This window comes from Lycorma delicatula, chromosome 13 (assembly GCF_047948215.1).
Source record: "Lycorma delicatula isolate Av1 chromosome 13, ASM4794821v1, whole genome shotgun sequence".
In the NCBI taxonomy this organism is placed as follows: Eukaryota; Metazoa; Arthropoda; class Insecta; order Hemiptera; family Fulgoridae; genus Lycorma; species Lycorma delicatula.
Window position 1 is genome coordinate 20,092,297 of NC_134467.1, and position 14,589 is coordinate 20,106,885.

The 14,589-nt window shown below is 28.5% G+C and overlaps 2 protein-coding genes across 2 annotated transcripts in view; both read right to left on the reverse strand.

Annotated features, from left to right (window-relative positions):
- Positions 1-14,589, reverse strand: part of LOC142334030 (uncharacterized) — a 44,563-nt gene that overhangs the window by 13,225 nt on the left and 16,749 nt on the right. Inside the window, exon 3 of the mRNA XM_075381697.1 lies at positions 5-301. Coding sequence (XP_075237812.1) covers positions 5-301 — 297 coding nt within the window. The remainder of the gene's footprint in view (positions 1-4; positions 302-14,589) is intronic.
- LOC142333773 (uncharacterized) lies at positions 302-1,283 on the reverse strand. Its single transcript, XM_075381286.1, has one exon. It carries the CDS (start codon positions 1,085-1,087, stop codon positions 542-544), a length of 546 nt encoding a protein of 181 aa, XP_075237401.1. The 5' UTR covers positions 1,088-1,283; the 3' UTR covers positions 302-541.

Consider the following 14,589-nt stretch of genomic DNA (forward strand, 5'->3'; position numbering starts at 1 on the left):
TGTTTGTTAAGTTTAAATCAGCCCCTTTATTGATTAATAAATTGATTACTTCTTCTACATTAGTAAACATAACTGCATAAAATAAACAAGATCTTCCTTCTTCATCGATTCCATTTACATTTTCTCCTGAATAAATCAGTCTACTGATAATTTCCTTATCATTTATTTTTATTGCATACATTAATGGTGTTAATCCATGATAATCATGTGTATTAATCTGAGCACCCTCACTTATCAATCTATGAATTATATTGATTTTGTAATTATTTTTTATTGCGCACATTAAGGGTGTTATTTCATATTTACCACAAAATTTACATTCGCGCGATGGTCAATAAGGACTGAAATAATTTCCTTGCTTCTTTTAAATTCCATGGCCACTAAAAGTGGATTTGAATTCTTGTCACGATAATCAACACTAGTGCTATTACGAAGCAATTCAACAACAATATCTTTATCATAACTATTTTTCAGTGCTAATAGCAATGGGAACTCATGGCCAGAATTGCATATATTAACATTTGCACCCAAGACAATCAATTCATGAATTAACTCTAACAATTAATTCATGACTTCTACCTTTCTTGCTTAAAGCAATACTTAATATACTATGTTCAGAATTAGTGATGTTAGATCCTCTCTTTATAAGTTCAAACCATAAGTCATCACTTGTAGATGAAGATTTTGTCATAGGAATTTCATTCAACCTGTTCAGAGAGTTTACATCTGCACCATAATCTATTAACAATTTTATCCTTTCTAAATCATCATCATCATCTTCACAAAAATTATCAACAGCTAAATATAAGATTGTATTTTCATAGTCATCGCATATCTCGTTCACATTTGCTCCGATTTCAATAATATATTTTATAAAACTTACACTTCTTTTGCTTATTACAGACTGCAACAAAGGTGAAATACCTCTCATGTCAGTATTTTTAACATTTCCACCTTTATCGATCAATTTTTGTATCATATCAATACCCATTCCATTCATAATAGCGACATTAATAATTGATGTTAAAATATTAGAAATATCAAATATATTTCTACTTTCAAAATAATCTAATAAAACCATAATCATTTCTTTACTTACTTACTGTATATGGAAAAAAGTGTCTGCTTACTAAAATTGAATTAGTTACAAATGAAACTTATCACACAACATTTCCTCAACTTCCAGTAAAAAAACTTTATAAATAATTATAATGCTGTAAGCTAGAGAATGTCTTAAAAGACACAAAAAAAGTATTAAAAAAAAATTATAGTGAAACAAGGAATAATTTAACGTTCTTAAAACTTAAATATACAATACAAGTTATCGTAACCAAGAGGAACATTTTCAGAAGTCAGGTATAATGTTACGTGCTTATCATGATTATTCAATACACAGAATTATAGTACATTCAACACAAACAATACAATTAATATTAATTCTGTACTTGAATCAGTTTAATAACCTGCATGATCTGGCTGTAATTAACTTCTAACAAATGCCAATTCTGCCAACACAACAACTAGTTAAAAAATGTTTAACCAACTTCAAAGGAGGAGGTTTTCAATTTGACCTGAATTTATGTTTATATTTTTGCAATGTTCACGGTCAAATTTGAAACAATTAAACATTACCAGAACCGGTTTTTAGTTTTTGAAAGAGAACGCTATCCTGGTAGTCTCTACTAATTTTTTCAAAATTATATCAAATTTTAGCAAAAATATTTGATGTTTAAGGAATAATCAATAATTCACCGACCTGTAGATATCATTACAAGCTATTTCTTTTACAAGTTTATACAACACATTTTGAAATATATCCTTTTAGATAAGGTTATTATTTTTGAACACCATAACTATAACATAGACATATTTTACTATTTGCACAATTTCAAATCAAAAAAAATATACATATAAATGCTAAATTAAATGACTGAATTTTGTTCAACTGCATTCAAATGTAATGTTGCACACTGCCATACATTGCCCTATGGAATGTACATATTAATATAACATTTTACTTTCTAATTTTTATTCATATTCAAAATGTAAAGTATAAGGGAAACTGTTATGAAGAAACAGTTTCTATTTGACAGAAAAATTATTTTCTTAATTAAGAAAATAAACAAACAATTTTTTTTTTATCACAAATTTAGTTTATTAAATTAAATATATGACGTTTTGATCAATCACCTTTTACCATTTTTGAGATAAAATGTACAATAATACTTGATAGAAAGAGTGAATTTTTTTCTCTGTTTAGCCTCCAAGAATCACCAAGTATTACTTCAGAGGATGATATGTATGAGTGTAAGTGAGGTGTAGTCTTGTACAGTCTCAGGGTAACCATTTCTGAGATGTATGGTTAATTGAAACCTAACCACCAAAGAACACCAGCATCCACGATCTAGTGGATCAAAATCTGAATGTTGGAACTCTTAACTTCGAAATCAGATGATTTGCAAAGACGCATTCACCACTAGATCAACCTGGTGGGTTGAAATGTATTAACTGCGTAAACCTTCTAAGTTTCCTAGACTATAAACACTAATAAGTGATTATCACAGAAATCTGCTGTCACCAACATTACATTGTTACAAATCCCTATACACTGCAATAAAAAGTAGTCTTGACAGTAAAAGTTCAGAACATGTATTGTATATAACTTAACTTGTATATATACATGATCTACTTTTAACAGCTCGTAATGATTCATTGGAAAAAGCGTTTGAATTTCATTCCATTTTAACAAAGTCACTGATGGAAATTCAATTCAATAAATGTTTTTTTAAATCACCTTCCACACAAACATCAAGTTTCTTTTTATATCCAGCCTTCTTTAATCAGTTTAACTTGCTTTGTTGTCGATCTTTTAAATAAATAAACTAATATAATCATACATAACTTTTTGAAAAATACGCAAGTGATACATCACTTTCAAAAAACACTTATGTCTTGCCATATCTGATTAATTTTACCACATATCCTAATGTCACTGCCCGGGAGATACGAAGAAACATTTTTGCCTACTCCAACTCCAACTTAAGATTTATACACAGTAATAAATTCTAGCAAATACGTTAATGAAGTTTTTAATACGTTTATAATCAACATTTTTCAAATAACCAGCAAAGAAGGAAAGACATAAGGTTTTTTTTTAAAGAAGCACATATGCAAACAAAAGTTTATGAATTTATTCAAAGTAAAAATGGATTCATGAGTCAACAAGAAAAAGAACTGTTTATTAATAATGTTAACATGAAATTTTGTTCTATGACAATACAAGATGTAGAAGAATTTTGTTATTTGGGAAGTAAAATTACTAAAGATGGACGAAGCAGGAGTGATATAAAATGCCGAATAGCACAAGCTAAACGAGCCTTCAGTAAGAAATATAATTTGTTTACATCAAAAATTAATTTAAATGTCAGGAAAAGATTTTTGAAAGTGTATGTTTGGAGTGTCGCTTTATATGGAAGTGAAACTTGGACAATTGGAGTATCTGAGAAGAAAAGATTAGAAGCTTTTGAAATGCGGTGCTATAGGAGAATGTTAAAAATCAGATGGGTGGATAAAGTGACAAATGAAGAGGTATTGAGGCAAATAGATGAAGAAAGAAGCATTTGGAAAATATAGTTAAAAGAAGAGACAGACTTATAGGCCACATACTAAGGCATCCTGGAATAGTCGCTTTAATATTGGAAGGACAGGTAGAAGGGAAAAATTGTGTAGGCAGGCCACGTTTGGAGTATGTAAAACAAATTGTTGGGGATGTAGGATGTAGAGGGTATACTGAAATGAAACGACTAGCACTAGATAGGGAATCTTGGAGAGCTGCATCAAACCAGTCAAATGACTGAAGACAAAAAAAAAAAAAACAAGATGTAGAAAAACTGCCAAGTTCTCTGGTCTTTCTAAAATTTACAAAAGAAACAAATCAGTATATCTCTATATCTCTTCCGCTCACCGATACAGTACCAAAACGAAAAATAAAAAAAAAATTTTTTGATTAAGAATAGCATTACAACAGAAACAAGGTAGAATCGATTGGTAAAATTCAAACAATATAATTTTACCCCTTAAAACATTATTTTCTTTTGATACTGTCAACTTGTACATACATTTTCCTATCCACAATAAATAAACAAACTTTGTACTTTTTTCTACTACTAAATCCTCTTTGTTGTTTACTTCCATTACTTAAGTTTTTTGTATTCATCTTCATTCCTACCTCCAGTGCTGTTAACAATATCTGAAGTGGCATATATAGGTATCAACTGGAATTACCATAAGTCAGTTAAGTAAAAAAGGGTAAATAATTCTATTGCAGCACTTGTATAGTATAAATCTATTGCAGCACTTGTATAGTATAAATAAAGATTATTTTATTTGCTGTTGATTAGTGGAGTTTTTCTCCAGGTATAAAGTTTGTTTATTTCTTGTGGATAGGAAAATGTATGTACAAGTACATACATTAAGTAGTGGAAATAAATCAAATCAGTTGACTCATAAACACATATATACATTATTCTAGCATCCAAGGTCACGGATTCCCCTGATTTATAAGTTTACTGGCGTTTCTGATCGTCTTTTTAATTTTATCTTTTTTAATGAAGTGACCAGAGACTGTTGCAACCAGTAGCATCACAAATACAGATACAGTAACAGTGGCAGTGCTGATTGAGCAGCTGCGCTGCACTCTACACCATCACATCCCTAAGAAATTGAAATTTAAAAAAAAAATGAGTTTTTAGATGCTTATCTGAGGAGTGCAAGCCTCAACCTAGTGAATATCTCGTTTAGTATACCAGTCAGAAGTGGGAAAAATTTTACATCACTGTTTAATTTTTTTATTTTTACCTTCCTTCATCCATTTCAAGTTTGAACTTCAAAAAATCTGGAAACTAGTTTTTAAATATTTACATGAAAATTACACTCGCCAAAAATTAATCTGATATCTTCATTTGTCAGAGAAAATTCAAAAAATTAGTCGGGTTTCAAAAAAAATTCAAAATCCATTTAACCCTTTCAATTTTGAATTTAAAAAAAAATAGAAATTACATTTTTGACACAAAGATTACACCCACCAAAAATATCAACTTAACATTTTCATTTGTTACTGAGAAATTAAAAAAAATAAGAAGAAAAATAGTAAATTTCATTCTTACTCCATTATAACCCTTCAAACTTGGTATTTCAAAAAATCCTTTCATAGTGAGAATTTACACTGCAAGAAGAATGTGTATACAAATCTTTCATCCATTTAACTTCAATAGTTGTTGCTGGGAGTGGATGAATTGGTCAGTCATGACGCATTCTTTTGTATACATATATATAATTTTTTTTTCCCTTAAATCAATCCTTTCAGGAATCATATTCCTCTGCAGTATACAAATTATATTAAACTGATCAAACAAAGTACAGAATTAATATTAATTCTGTACTTGGATCGGTTTAATATAATATATGTATAAATGGTTAAATTAAATGACCTGCATAATCTGGCTGTCATTAACAACTAATTCCAATTCTGCCTTTAACAGGGTTTCCTCATAGTTCTCAAACTCTTTTGCAGACACTTGCTGTTGATAATTATTCCAATCTATAATCATGCATTTGGAGAAATCTATCTCTCAGTTACACCACTTTACACATTTTCATTCATGTTTCCATAAATAAACTAAAAAAAATCACAAACAAACGTTTATAGTCGCTTAACCGATTCCTGGCATTTATATTTACTTTTATACGGCATACATATCTATTACAGCATTCTACTACCAAATGATTATAGTGAATTTAAAATTATACCATAAAAAATGTTTAACACCTATTTAAAAATTGTTTAACCAACTTCAAAGGAGGAGGTTCAATTCGACCTGAATATATGTTTATATTTTTACAATGTTCACGATCAAATTTGTAACAGCTAAACATTATCTGAACCAGTTTTAAGTTTTTGAAAGAGAATGCCATCCTGGTCGTTCCTGCTAATTTTATCAAAATAGGATCAGATTTTAGCAAAATATATTGAAATATATCCTTTTAAATAAGGTTAATTGTTATTTTTGAATACATAACTATAACATAAGACATCTTTTGTCTTTCAAATCCAAAAAAAAAGAAATATAAATGCTAAATTAAATAATGACTGAATTTTGTTCAATTTCATTCAAGTGTAATGTTGTACACTGAGATACATTGCCCTATGGAATGCACATATTAATATAACATTTTACTTTCTAATTTTTATTAAGTTTTATTCATATTCAAAATGTAAAGTATAAGGGAAACTGTTTCTTCATAACTTAATTAAAAAAATAATCATTTTTTTTTTATCAAAATGTAGTTTATTAAACTAAATATATGCCGTTTTGATCACCTTTTACCATTTTTGAGATAAATGTACAATAATCCTGGAAAGAAAGAGTGAAATTTTTTCCTTGTTTAGCCTCCAGGAATCACTGTCAAGTATTACTTCAGAGGATGAGTGTAAGTGAATGTTAGTCTTGTACAGTCTCAGAGCAACCATTTCTCAGATGTGATGTTAATTGAAACCCAACCACCAATGAACACCGGTATCCAAGATTTAGTATTCAAACCCATATAAAAGTAACTAACTGCCTTTACTAAGATTTGAACGTTGGAACTCTCGACTTTGAAATTGGCTGATTTGCGAAGACGCGTTCACCACTAGACCAACCTGGTGGGCTGAAGCATAGAACTTCTAAGTTTTGTAGACTGTAAACACTGATGAGTGATTTTCACAGGCTTCTTTTATAACCAACACTACATTGTTACAATTCCCTAGATACTGCGAAATTTCAAATAAGCAACAAAGACCACGTAAGGAAAGACTTAAGGTTTTTTTTTTTAAAGAAGCACAAATGCAAACAAAAGTTCATGAATTTATTCAAAGTAAAAATGGAATCATGAGTCAACAAGAAAAAGAGCTGTTTATTATAATCTTATTAACATGAAATTTTATTCTATGACAATACAAGATGTAGAAAAGCTGTCACGTTCTCTGGTCTTTCTAAAATTTACAAAAGAAACAAATCAGTATATCTCTATATCTCTTCTTCTCACTGATACAAAGTACCAAAATGAAAAATATTGAAAAAAAACTTACAACAGAAACAATGCAGAATCGATCGGTAAAATCCAAACAATATGTGGTACTTATGTATTAACGCCACCGCAGCTACAGCTGTTGTTTTGGTTATGTTGACTTTGTGTACTGACAAATCATACATATATCAAAATAACATAACTAAATATAACCTACGCTCGCTAACCTCTTATAATTAACATTAAATATGCATAATATATACAACTTATTAATAATATAACCTTAATATTATAGCACCGAAATCCAATTAATGTTAATCCACCGAAATCCGATTGACTACTTTGTTTTTAAATAAAGCTGTAGCTGTGGTGGCGTTAATACGTAAGAGGTTAGCGAGCATAGGTTATATTTAGTTTGGTTATTTTGATATACGTATGATTTATCAGTACACGAAGTCAACATAACCTAAACAGCAGCTGTGGTGGCATTAATATGTAAGTAGCCAATACGTTTTTTAACCCTTTAAAACATTATTTTAAACTTGTACATAAATTTTCCTACCCACAATGAATAAACCAACTTAATTCAAATAAAATAATATTTATTTATACTATACAAGTACTGCAATAGAATTATTTTCTGTTTTTTAGTTAACTGACTTGTGGTAAATCCAGTTGATACATATAATGCCACTTCAAATATTGTTAACAGCACTGGAGGTAGGAATGAAAGAGTATGGAATGATACTTAAATAATGGAAGTAAACAAGAAAGACGATTTAGTTGTAAAGAAGAAAGTGAAGGAAGAATACAAAAAGTACAAAATAAGAAATATTTGAGGACTATGGTGATACAGGACTGACCGAATGGAACGGAAATAAAATAAACGATAGCAATGGCAAAGGAAGCATTCATTTAGAAGAGGAGATTATTATGTAGTAAAAAGCCTGGACTAAAGGAGTCAAGGCCGAGTTAAGGAAGAAATTAGGCAATGCTAAGTATGGAGTGACTTGTATGTAAGTGAAGAATGCAAAGTTAAGAAGAGGGGACTGGTCCAAGGCTTTTGTAATGAAGATATCGAGAAAGTAAGATATAACGAGGAATGAATAAGTAATGAACAGGATTAAAGAAGGAGAAGGAAGAGGACTTATGTAGGATAGTTACATAATGTTATGGATGTTATCGTTATATTATATAAGTTTGATAAAGTGGTATGAATTTACATTATGTAATAATATTGTTTAACAAAATACACATAATATACAGAACGAGTCAAAAGTATGGAAACTCCTAATACTTAATAATTCCCTAATTATATTTTACGCTGTTTCTCATATTCAATTTTATAAATCAACATCTTAGGGCTTATTATGATAAATGATACTTTTTAAGCGTCCCTCATACAGTACAAATAATGGAGATATTTAATTTATTTACAAGAAACAGATTTATAGAAATTATTTTTAAAATGAAAGAAAGAACATGAAACAAAATTGTTTTGCTTTTCTCATTGTTCAACTGATAAATTTAAAAAGGGATAATTATTCACTAAACAGTAGTAATAACAGAGAAAAATTTTTAATTACAAAAATAGATTATAGATTTTTATGTGGTGAATTATATTGAACTATTTCACTAAAGAGATGGATACCATGCTCTACTACTTTACCTATTCTGTCCCTGTTTTTCTTATGATTGTGGTGTATATAAAGCAACTAAAGTACAGAGTTGCTTTCTCAAAAAGTAATGATGTTCATTAAATAGCCAGCCATTACAGTCAAAAGAATAATGGTATGAATTGCAGAGCTGAAAAACACCTGAATTTCGAAGGGAATGAATGATAACAGATTATTAATGTATTTGGCTCAGTAATTATGGCAATGAGTATGAGGTACCTATGGGGAACCGTAAGCAAAAGTAATGTCGACATCTTAAAGTGATTTCAGAATAAGTTAGTAAGGTGTATAACAGAAGCACCTTGGTTTACAAGTAGCAATGAGATCCAGGATTACAGTCTGTGTAGGAGGAGGTGAAGCGTACAAACTACAATTCAAAGTAAAAAAATTCAGCTTAATTACCACACAAATAACTTCAAAGGAAACCTACTAGTCAAAGGGGATGACACTAAGGTAAAACGCTGCATGTTCTAGACCAAAGGTTCTTAATGCGTCTAAGGTTATGTCTGACGTTGTATTGTGAATTATCTAATCAACTTAATTTCAAATTTATTAAATGCACTTTTTTACTATTGTTTTTTACAGTGGTTTATGACCTTTTCTTTATTCTACTGTTCCAGTAATGTTTATTGTCATTCATAATTGCTAATTGTATGTGCCTAGCGGAAAGGTTTTTTTTTACTTATACGTAATTTTTGAATAGTTTGGTGAGGACTCCTTATCATGTGTTTTAGAATGTGATCCACAGATGTAAGTGTAACAGATATTAAATAAGGTTTGAAAAAGTAAGAAAGAAAACTTAGAAACGAATTATTCAAATATCTGCGCACCAGAATAGAGAAAATAGCTTAACAGACGTAAAAATAAGCTGATTCTCCATCCTCAAAATCAATCCAATTATTGCAAGAGATTGCACAAAATTAAATTATTTGACCATATTTATCATTAACTACCCTCGAATCAAAAATATGACGGAAATCATGTTTTGTTACCAAAATATAAAAAAAATCATCACTACTATACTGCACAGTGGTTTATATATGTATACATTAATTGCGTTATCCTCTCACGTTAATAGTAATTATTTATTGATTTCAAAATAATAAACAAAATTAACCACAAACTTTACGATAAACTTACGTACCTGCTATAATTACTACCATAACGTGTTACTGCATATGTGTAAGACTAAAAGTTATAACCTCACAAATACAACACACGTATTTAAACAATTCAAACTATCGAATAAATTATTTTTCTCGATCGAGAAATAAAGGTTATTATTAATTTGTTTAATGGTAAACAAATGCAAATTTGTACTTTATAAAAAGTACAGATATATATATTTATTTTTTCTATCATTCTCACAGATGAAATATTAATGTTACTGTCTTGTATAGCAGTTTTATTAACTGCAAACGGGTCGGGAAAACTCAAATTTAGGAACAATCTTTTTTAATGACCAAGAATGTAATTTACCAGCGAAACAGGTTTTTTTTTAATAAAATAAAGAAATTATATTTGCTGGGTTCTAATTCATATGGTTTGACGTTAATATTTTTATACTTTAACTTTTGTAGTAACATATTCAGACGAATTGAGTAATAAAAGGGGGGTTCTTTGGGATCGTTTCAACGAGTCATTTATAACATTTAATTCTTTGTAAATGTTCTTTTACTTCAGTTTTAGAATGTCTTTTACCTACAATATTAATTTAATTTAAAACGTTTAACTCGATTTTATTCTTATATCGACTAACGTTATAATTAATTTGTCTGATTTTTTTTAAAATTAAAATTATATAATCTTTTTTTAACTTTCATTACACTTTATATCTAAATGTATATTCAAATTTTTTAAACGTTTAGTTTTTTTACTATTACATGTTCTGATATATGTGATAATCAGAACGTCATTTGATATATGTGCATAATTAGTTTGGATCAAAGGATGATTGTTAAGTATACTTATTTAGATCTCTAGATTATATTAATGATTACATTGGCTTTTATTTTTTTACAACTTTCATATTCTTGGAATTTTGTGTTACCTGTATTACTAATAAATTGAAGGCATGCCAATAATACACATTTAAATATTAATTAATTAATTAATTAATCAATAAGTAAGTTGTTTTTTTTTTTTGTAATTTAATAATTCTAAATTGTTTTTATACATTATTGTACAGTAAAAGAAAACTTATTGGTTAGTAAATTAAGATATTTAATTAAATGTAGAATATTGGTACTTAAGACATGTCTCCATTTATTAATAATATAGATCACATAATGATCGTATTACATATAGATTGTACATAATGCTGATATGATAGAATTATAAAAGATAAATCCACTGAATGTAAGTGTACGATTGTTGATGTAACGACAAACAAATTTAGTACAGAATATAAGTAGGGAAAACAAGTTAAATTTACAGAAAAGAAAAAAGTTGGTTTGTGATTATTTGTGAGAAAAGATTCAAATGTAGATATTATTTAAAGAAAAAGATTAACTTCTTTACTAAATAAAAAAGTATGATTGTAACTTTCACCAAAAGTATTTTATGATTTAAAAATGCACTGATTATGCTTAACAAAGACAAAAATTATACTTGTAACTTGTGAGAAATAATTTAATCACAATTTTAATTTGAATCGATACTAATATAAATAAAAACGAGAAAAAATATATATGTATCTTTTGCCAGAAGTCTTCAAGAAAAATTATCTGTTTAATGTTTGTCAAAGGAGTTTTACATCTAGTACTAATTTAATTAAGGGTTCAACTTAATACACATAGAAAATAAAACAAGTAAATGTCAAAGGTCTTTTAATCATTCTAATTTAAAGGTACGTACTTATTTCCACACTAAAGAGAAAAATTATACAGCAATTTTTGTCAAAAGTCTTTTAATTCTACTTATGACTGCAGTTATTCACAACGTTCAGTTGTAATTCATAGTAGACGCTAAATCTTTCGCCCTACTTAAAAGCAACTGCATCAATATAAACTACTAAGTTATAAGCTACTAAAAATTGTATAATATATATTTTTTAAAGTAGATGACAGTACCATTCACTATAATTCTCTCAGAAACATCATCCTGAGCGTCTTTAAAATTTTCCATTGAATAAATTTGAAAAAAAAAATTGGAGATAAAACTGTGAAAGTTATAAGCTATATATATATATATAAGCTATATATATAATAACGTAATGGAAAAATCTATTGTATATTGTCTCCCAGCTATCCAACCATAGATGGATTCTTATTAACAACACATCCTGCCTTGGTGATCAAATTTTTATGCTTCAAATACATGAACAAGATAAAACAACTGCCTAAAAATAAAACCAGAAAAAGCTAGACACTTTTATAGTAATATATTTTCTGTATAAGAAAATTTTTTTTTAATAACCAAATCATAAAATCCTTCAATATGCTTCCAAGTAATATGTCTTGTAATGCAAACATAATTTTGCATTCTGGATTCATAGATTCAGTTATTTTTAACAAATAAATAATGATTGTGACACATCTTTCTTGGCCAGCCAATGAAGATGTGCACATTCTGTTCAGCCTTTTTAATTTTAATAGAAAAGCAGCAATACAAGAATTGTGGAAGAAATTTTAGAACGTAATTACTTTCAAAAGGATGACATATTTCTTTTGTGTCAGAAATATAAATTGTTACAAGAAATTTTTAAGGCATGGATTTATTACTAGGAAAAAATCAATTTGTTGTAACTCACGTATAACTCAAATATTACTGGGGGGATAGAAAGGAATTAAAAATTAAGTTATGTAATCATAACATACCAGAAGCTGCAAAATATAAGTACTATGATTATTATATTAAAATGAATGAATTACGATAAAAAAATGGTAAATAAATCTGTTTTTCTGATCAAAACATAGAAAAACATTATATAGATCACAAATTATCAATAATAATAATAATCAAATTATTATTTGATTATTAAATCAATTTGATTGTCCCACTAGAAATTATGCAGTAAAACCATTAATATAAATTCTATTCATGCAATCAGCAATGCTACGTTTACCTGGTAAATACAATGCAATGGTTTTATCTGTATTTAAAGTTGGATGAATATAATTAACCCTATGAATATTTTTTATCAGAATTTTCAATAACTTTTAAATAATTATCCTCAGATATTGGTACAGTTATGTAGTCTGTGAAAAGGGTTACAAAGAATGGCTTTAGATTTTAAGGCATCATTAATAACAAATATAAAACAAGGGATCGATAACACTTCTCTGAAGCACAATGCAGTGTATAAATAAAAATAGATCTACTTACCAACAATTGTGAGTAATAATTATCCAGGCAAATTTGGATTATTCCTCCATCATCAGGGATTACGGATTAATTACGAAATTTACAGCTGTGCATATAAATTTTAAAGAAAAATTAAAATGAAAATAAAACTTAAAATTATTATGTTCATAACAGTTGGCTGTCAATAATTAAAACAATTCGGTAAAAAAAAACGTCTTGTCAGTAAGATGTTTACAGCTGCTATGCACCAGTTAATTTTAATTTCTACTTATAAAAATTTATCTACACAACTATAAAATTCATAATTAATCAGTAATCCCTAATGATGGAGGAATAATCCGAAAGCGCTCGTATAATTAATACTCAGAATTGTTGGTAAGTAGATAATCTGTTTTTATATAAATTATATTATACCAATGATGCAAATTGTTAAGAAAATTAAACCTGTTTATTTATGGTCGGTATGAAAAGTCTAAGCGATCGTAAACAGCTTTATATTTCTTTCTTTTCCTGTTTAGCCTTCGGTAACTACCGTTCAGATAATACTTCAGAGGATGATATGTATGAGTGTAAATGAAGTGTAGTCTTGTACATTCTCAGTTCGACCATTCCTGAGATGTGTGGTTAATTGAAACCCAACCACCAAAGAACACCGGTATCCACGATCTAGTATTCAAATCCGTGTAAAAATATCTGGCTTTACTAGGACTTGAACGCTGGAACTCTCGACTTCCAAATCAGCTGATTTGGGAAGACGCGTTCACCACCAGACCAACCCGGTAGGTTAATGACTTTATATTTAATTAAACTGTACTTTTAGAGAACAAGTTTTAACTCCTTTCAGGAAGTTAAGGATAGATTGCAGAGGAATCTCGTCTGAAGGGGAGGGTAACTGCACAGTACACTGTAATAATCTAGGAGAACTTTCATGCACAAATAAGATGTCTGCTAATAGAAAAAAGGTTTATAAAATTCAGAATTTAATTTTGATCGGTATTTGTGTAATGTACTATACATAACTGTAATGAAACATAGGTTATAGTAAAACCAAACGGGTAGACAGAGGCTCCCCTTTTATGATAAGTTATTGAAATTCAAAGGTGGTTTAAGGAAGTAGACAGTTGTGGTAAAATCTTGTAAAATTTAAACCAAATTGATCGACCACTTATTACTATAAATAGATTTAATTAATTTGGTAATGGAAAGATATCGTCAGGATAAAAGCTGTAGACAAATATATAAAACAAATAAATGTGAACTTAAAATCGGTCATTATTGGAAAATAAACACTATAACTTCATTACAAACAGTACAAGAAATTTTATAATTCAAAAATTAATAAACATTATATATAAAATGTAACTAAAAAAGGTATAATTATAATGAGTAGAATAAAAACAATAAAACTATAAAAAAACAAGCGCAGTATATAGTAAATAAGTACATAAATAAAGTGAAATCATGGATGACCCATAGGGTTAACACATTATCACATAATTATTTGCAAGATGTGTGGCAAACAGTGAACTACATCAACACT

Excerpts from the sequence above, each read along its gene's own strand:
- LOC142333773 (XM_075381286.1), bottom strand. The coding sequence starts at position 1,087 with ATGATTATGGTTTTATTAGATTATTTTGAAAGTAGAAATATATTTGAT.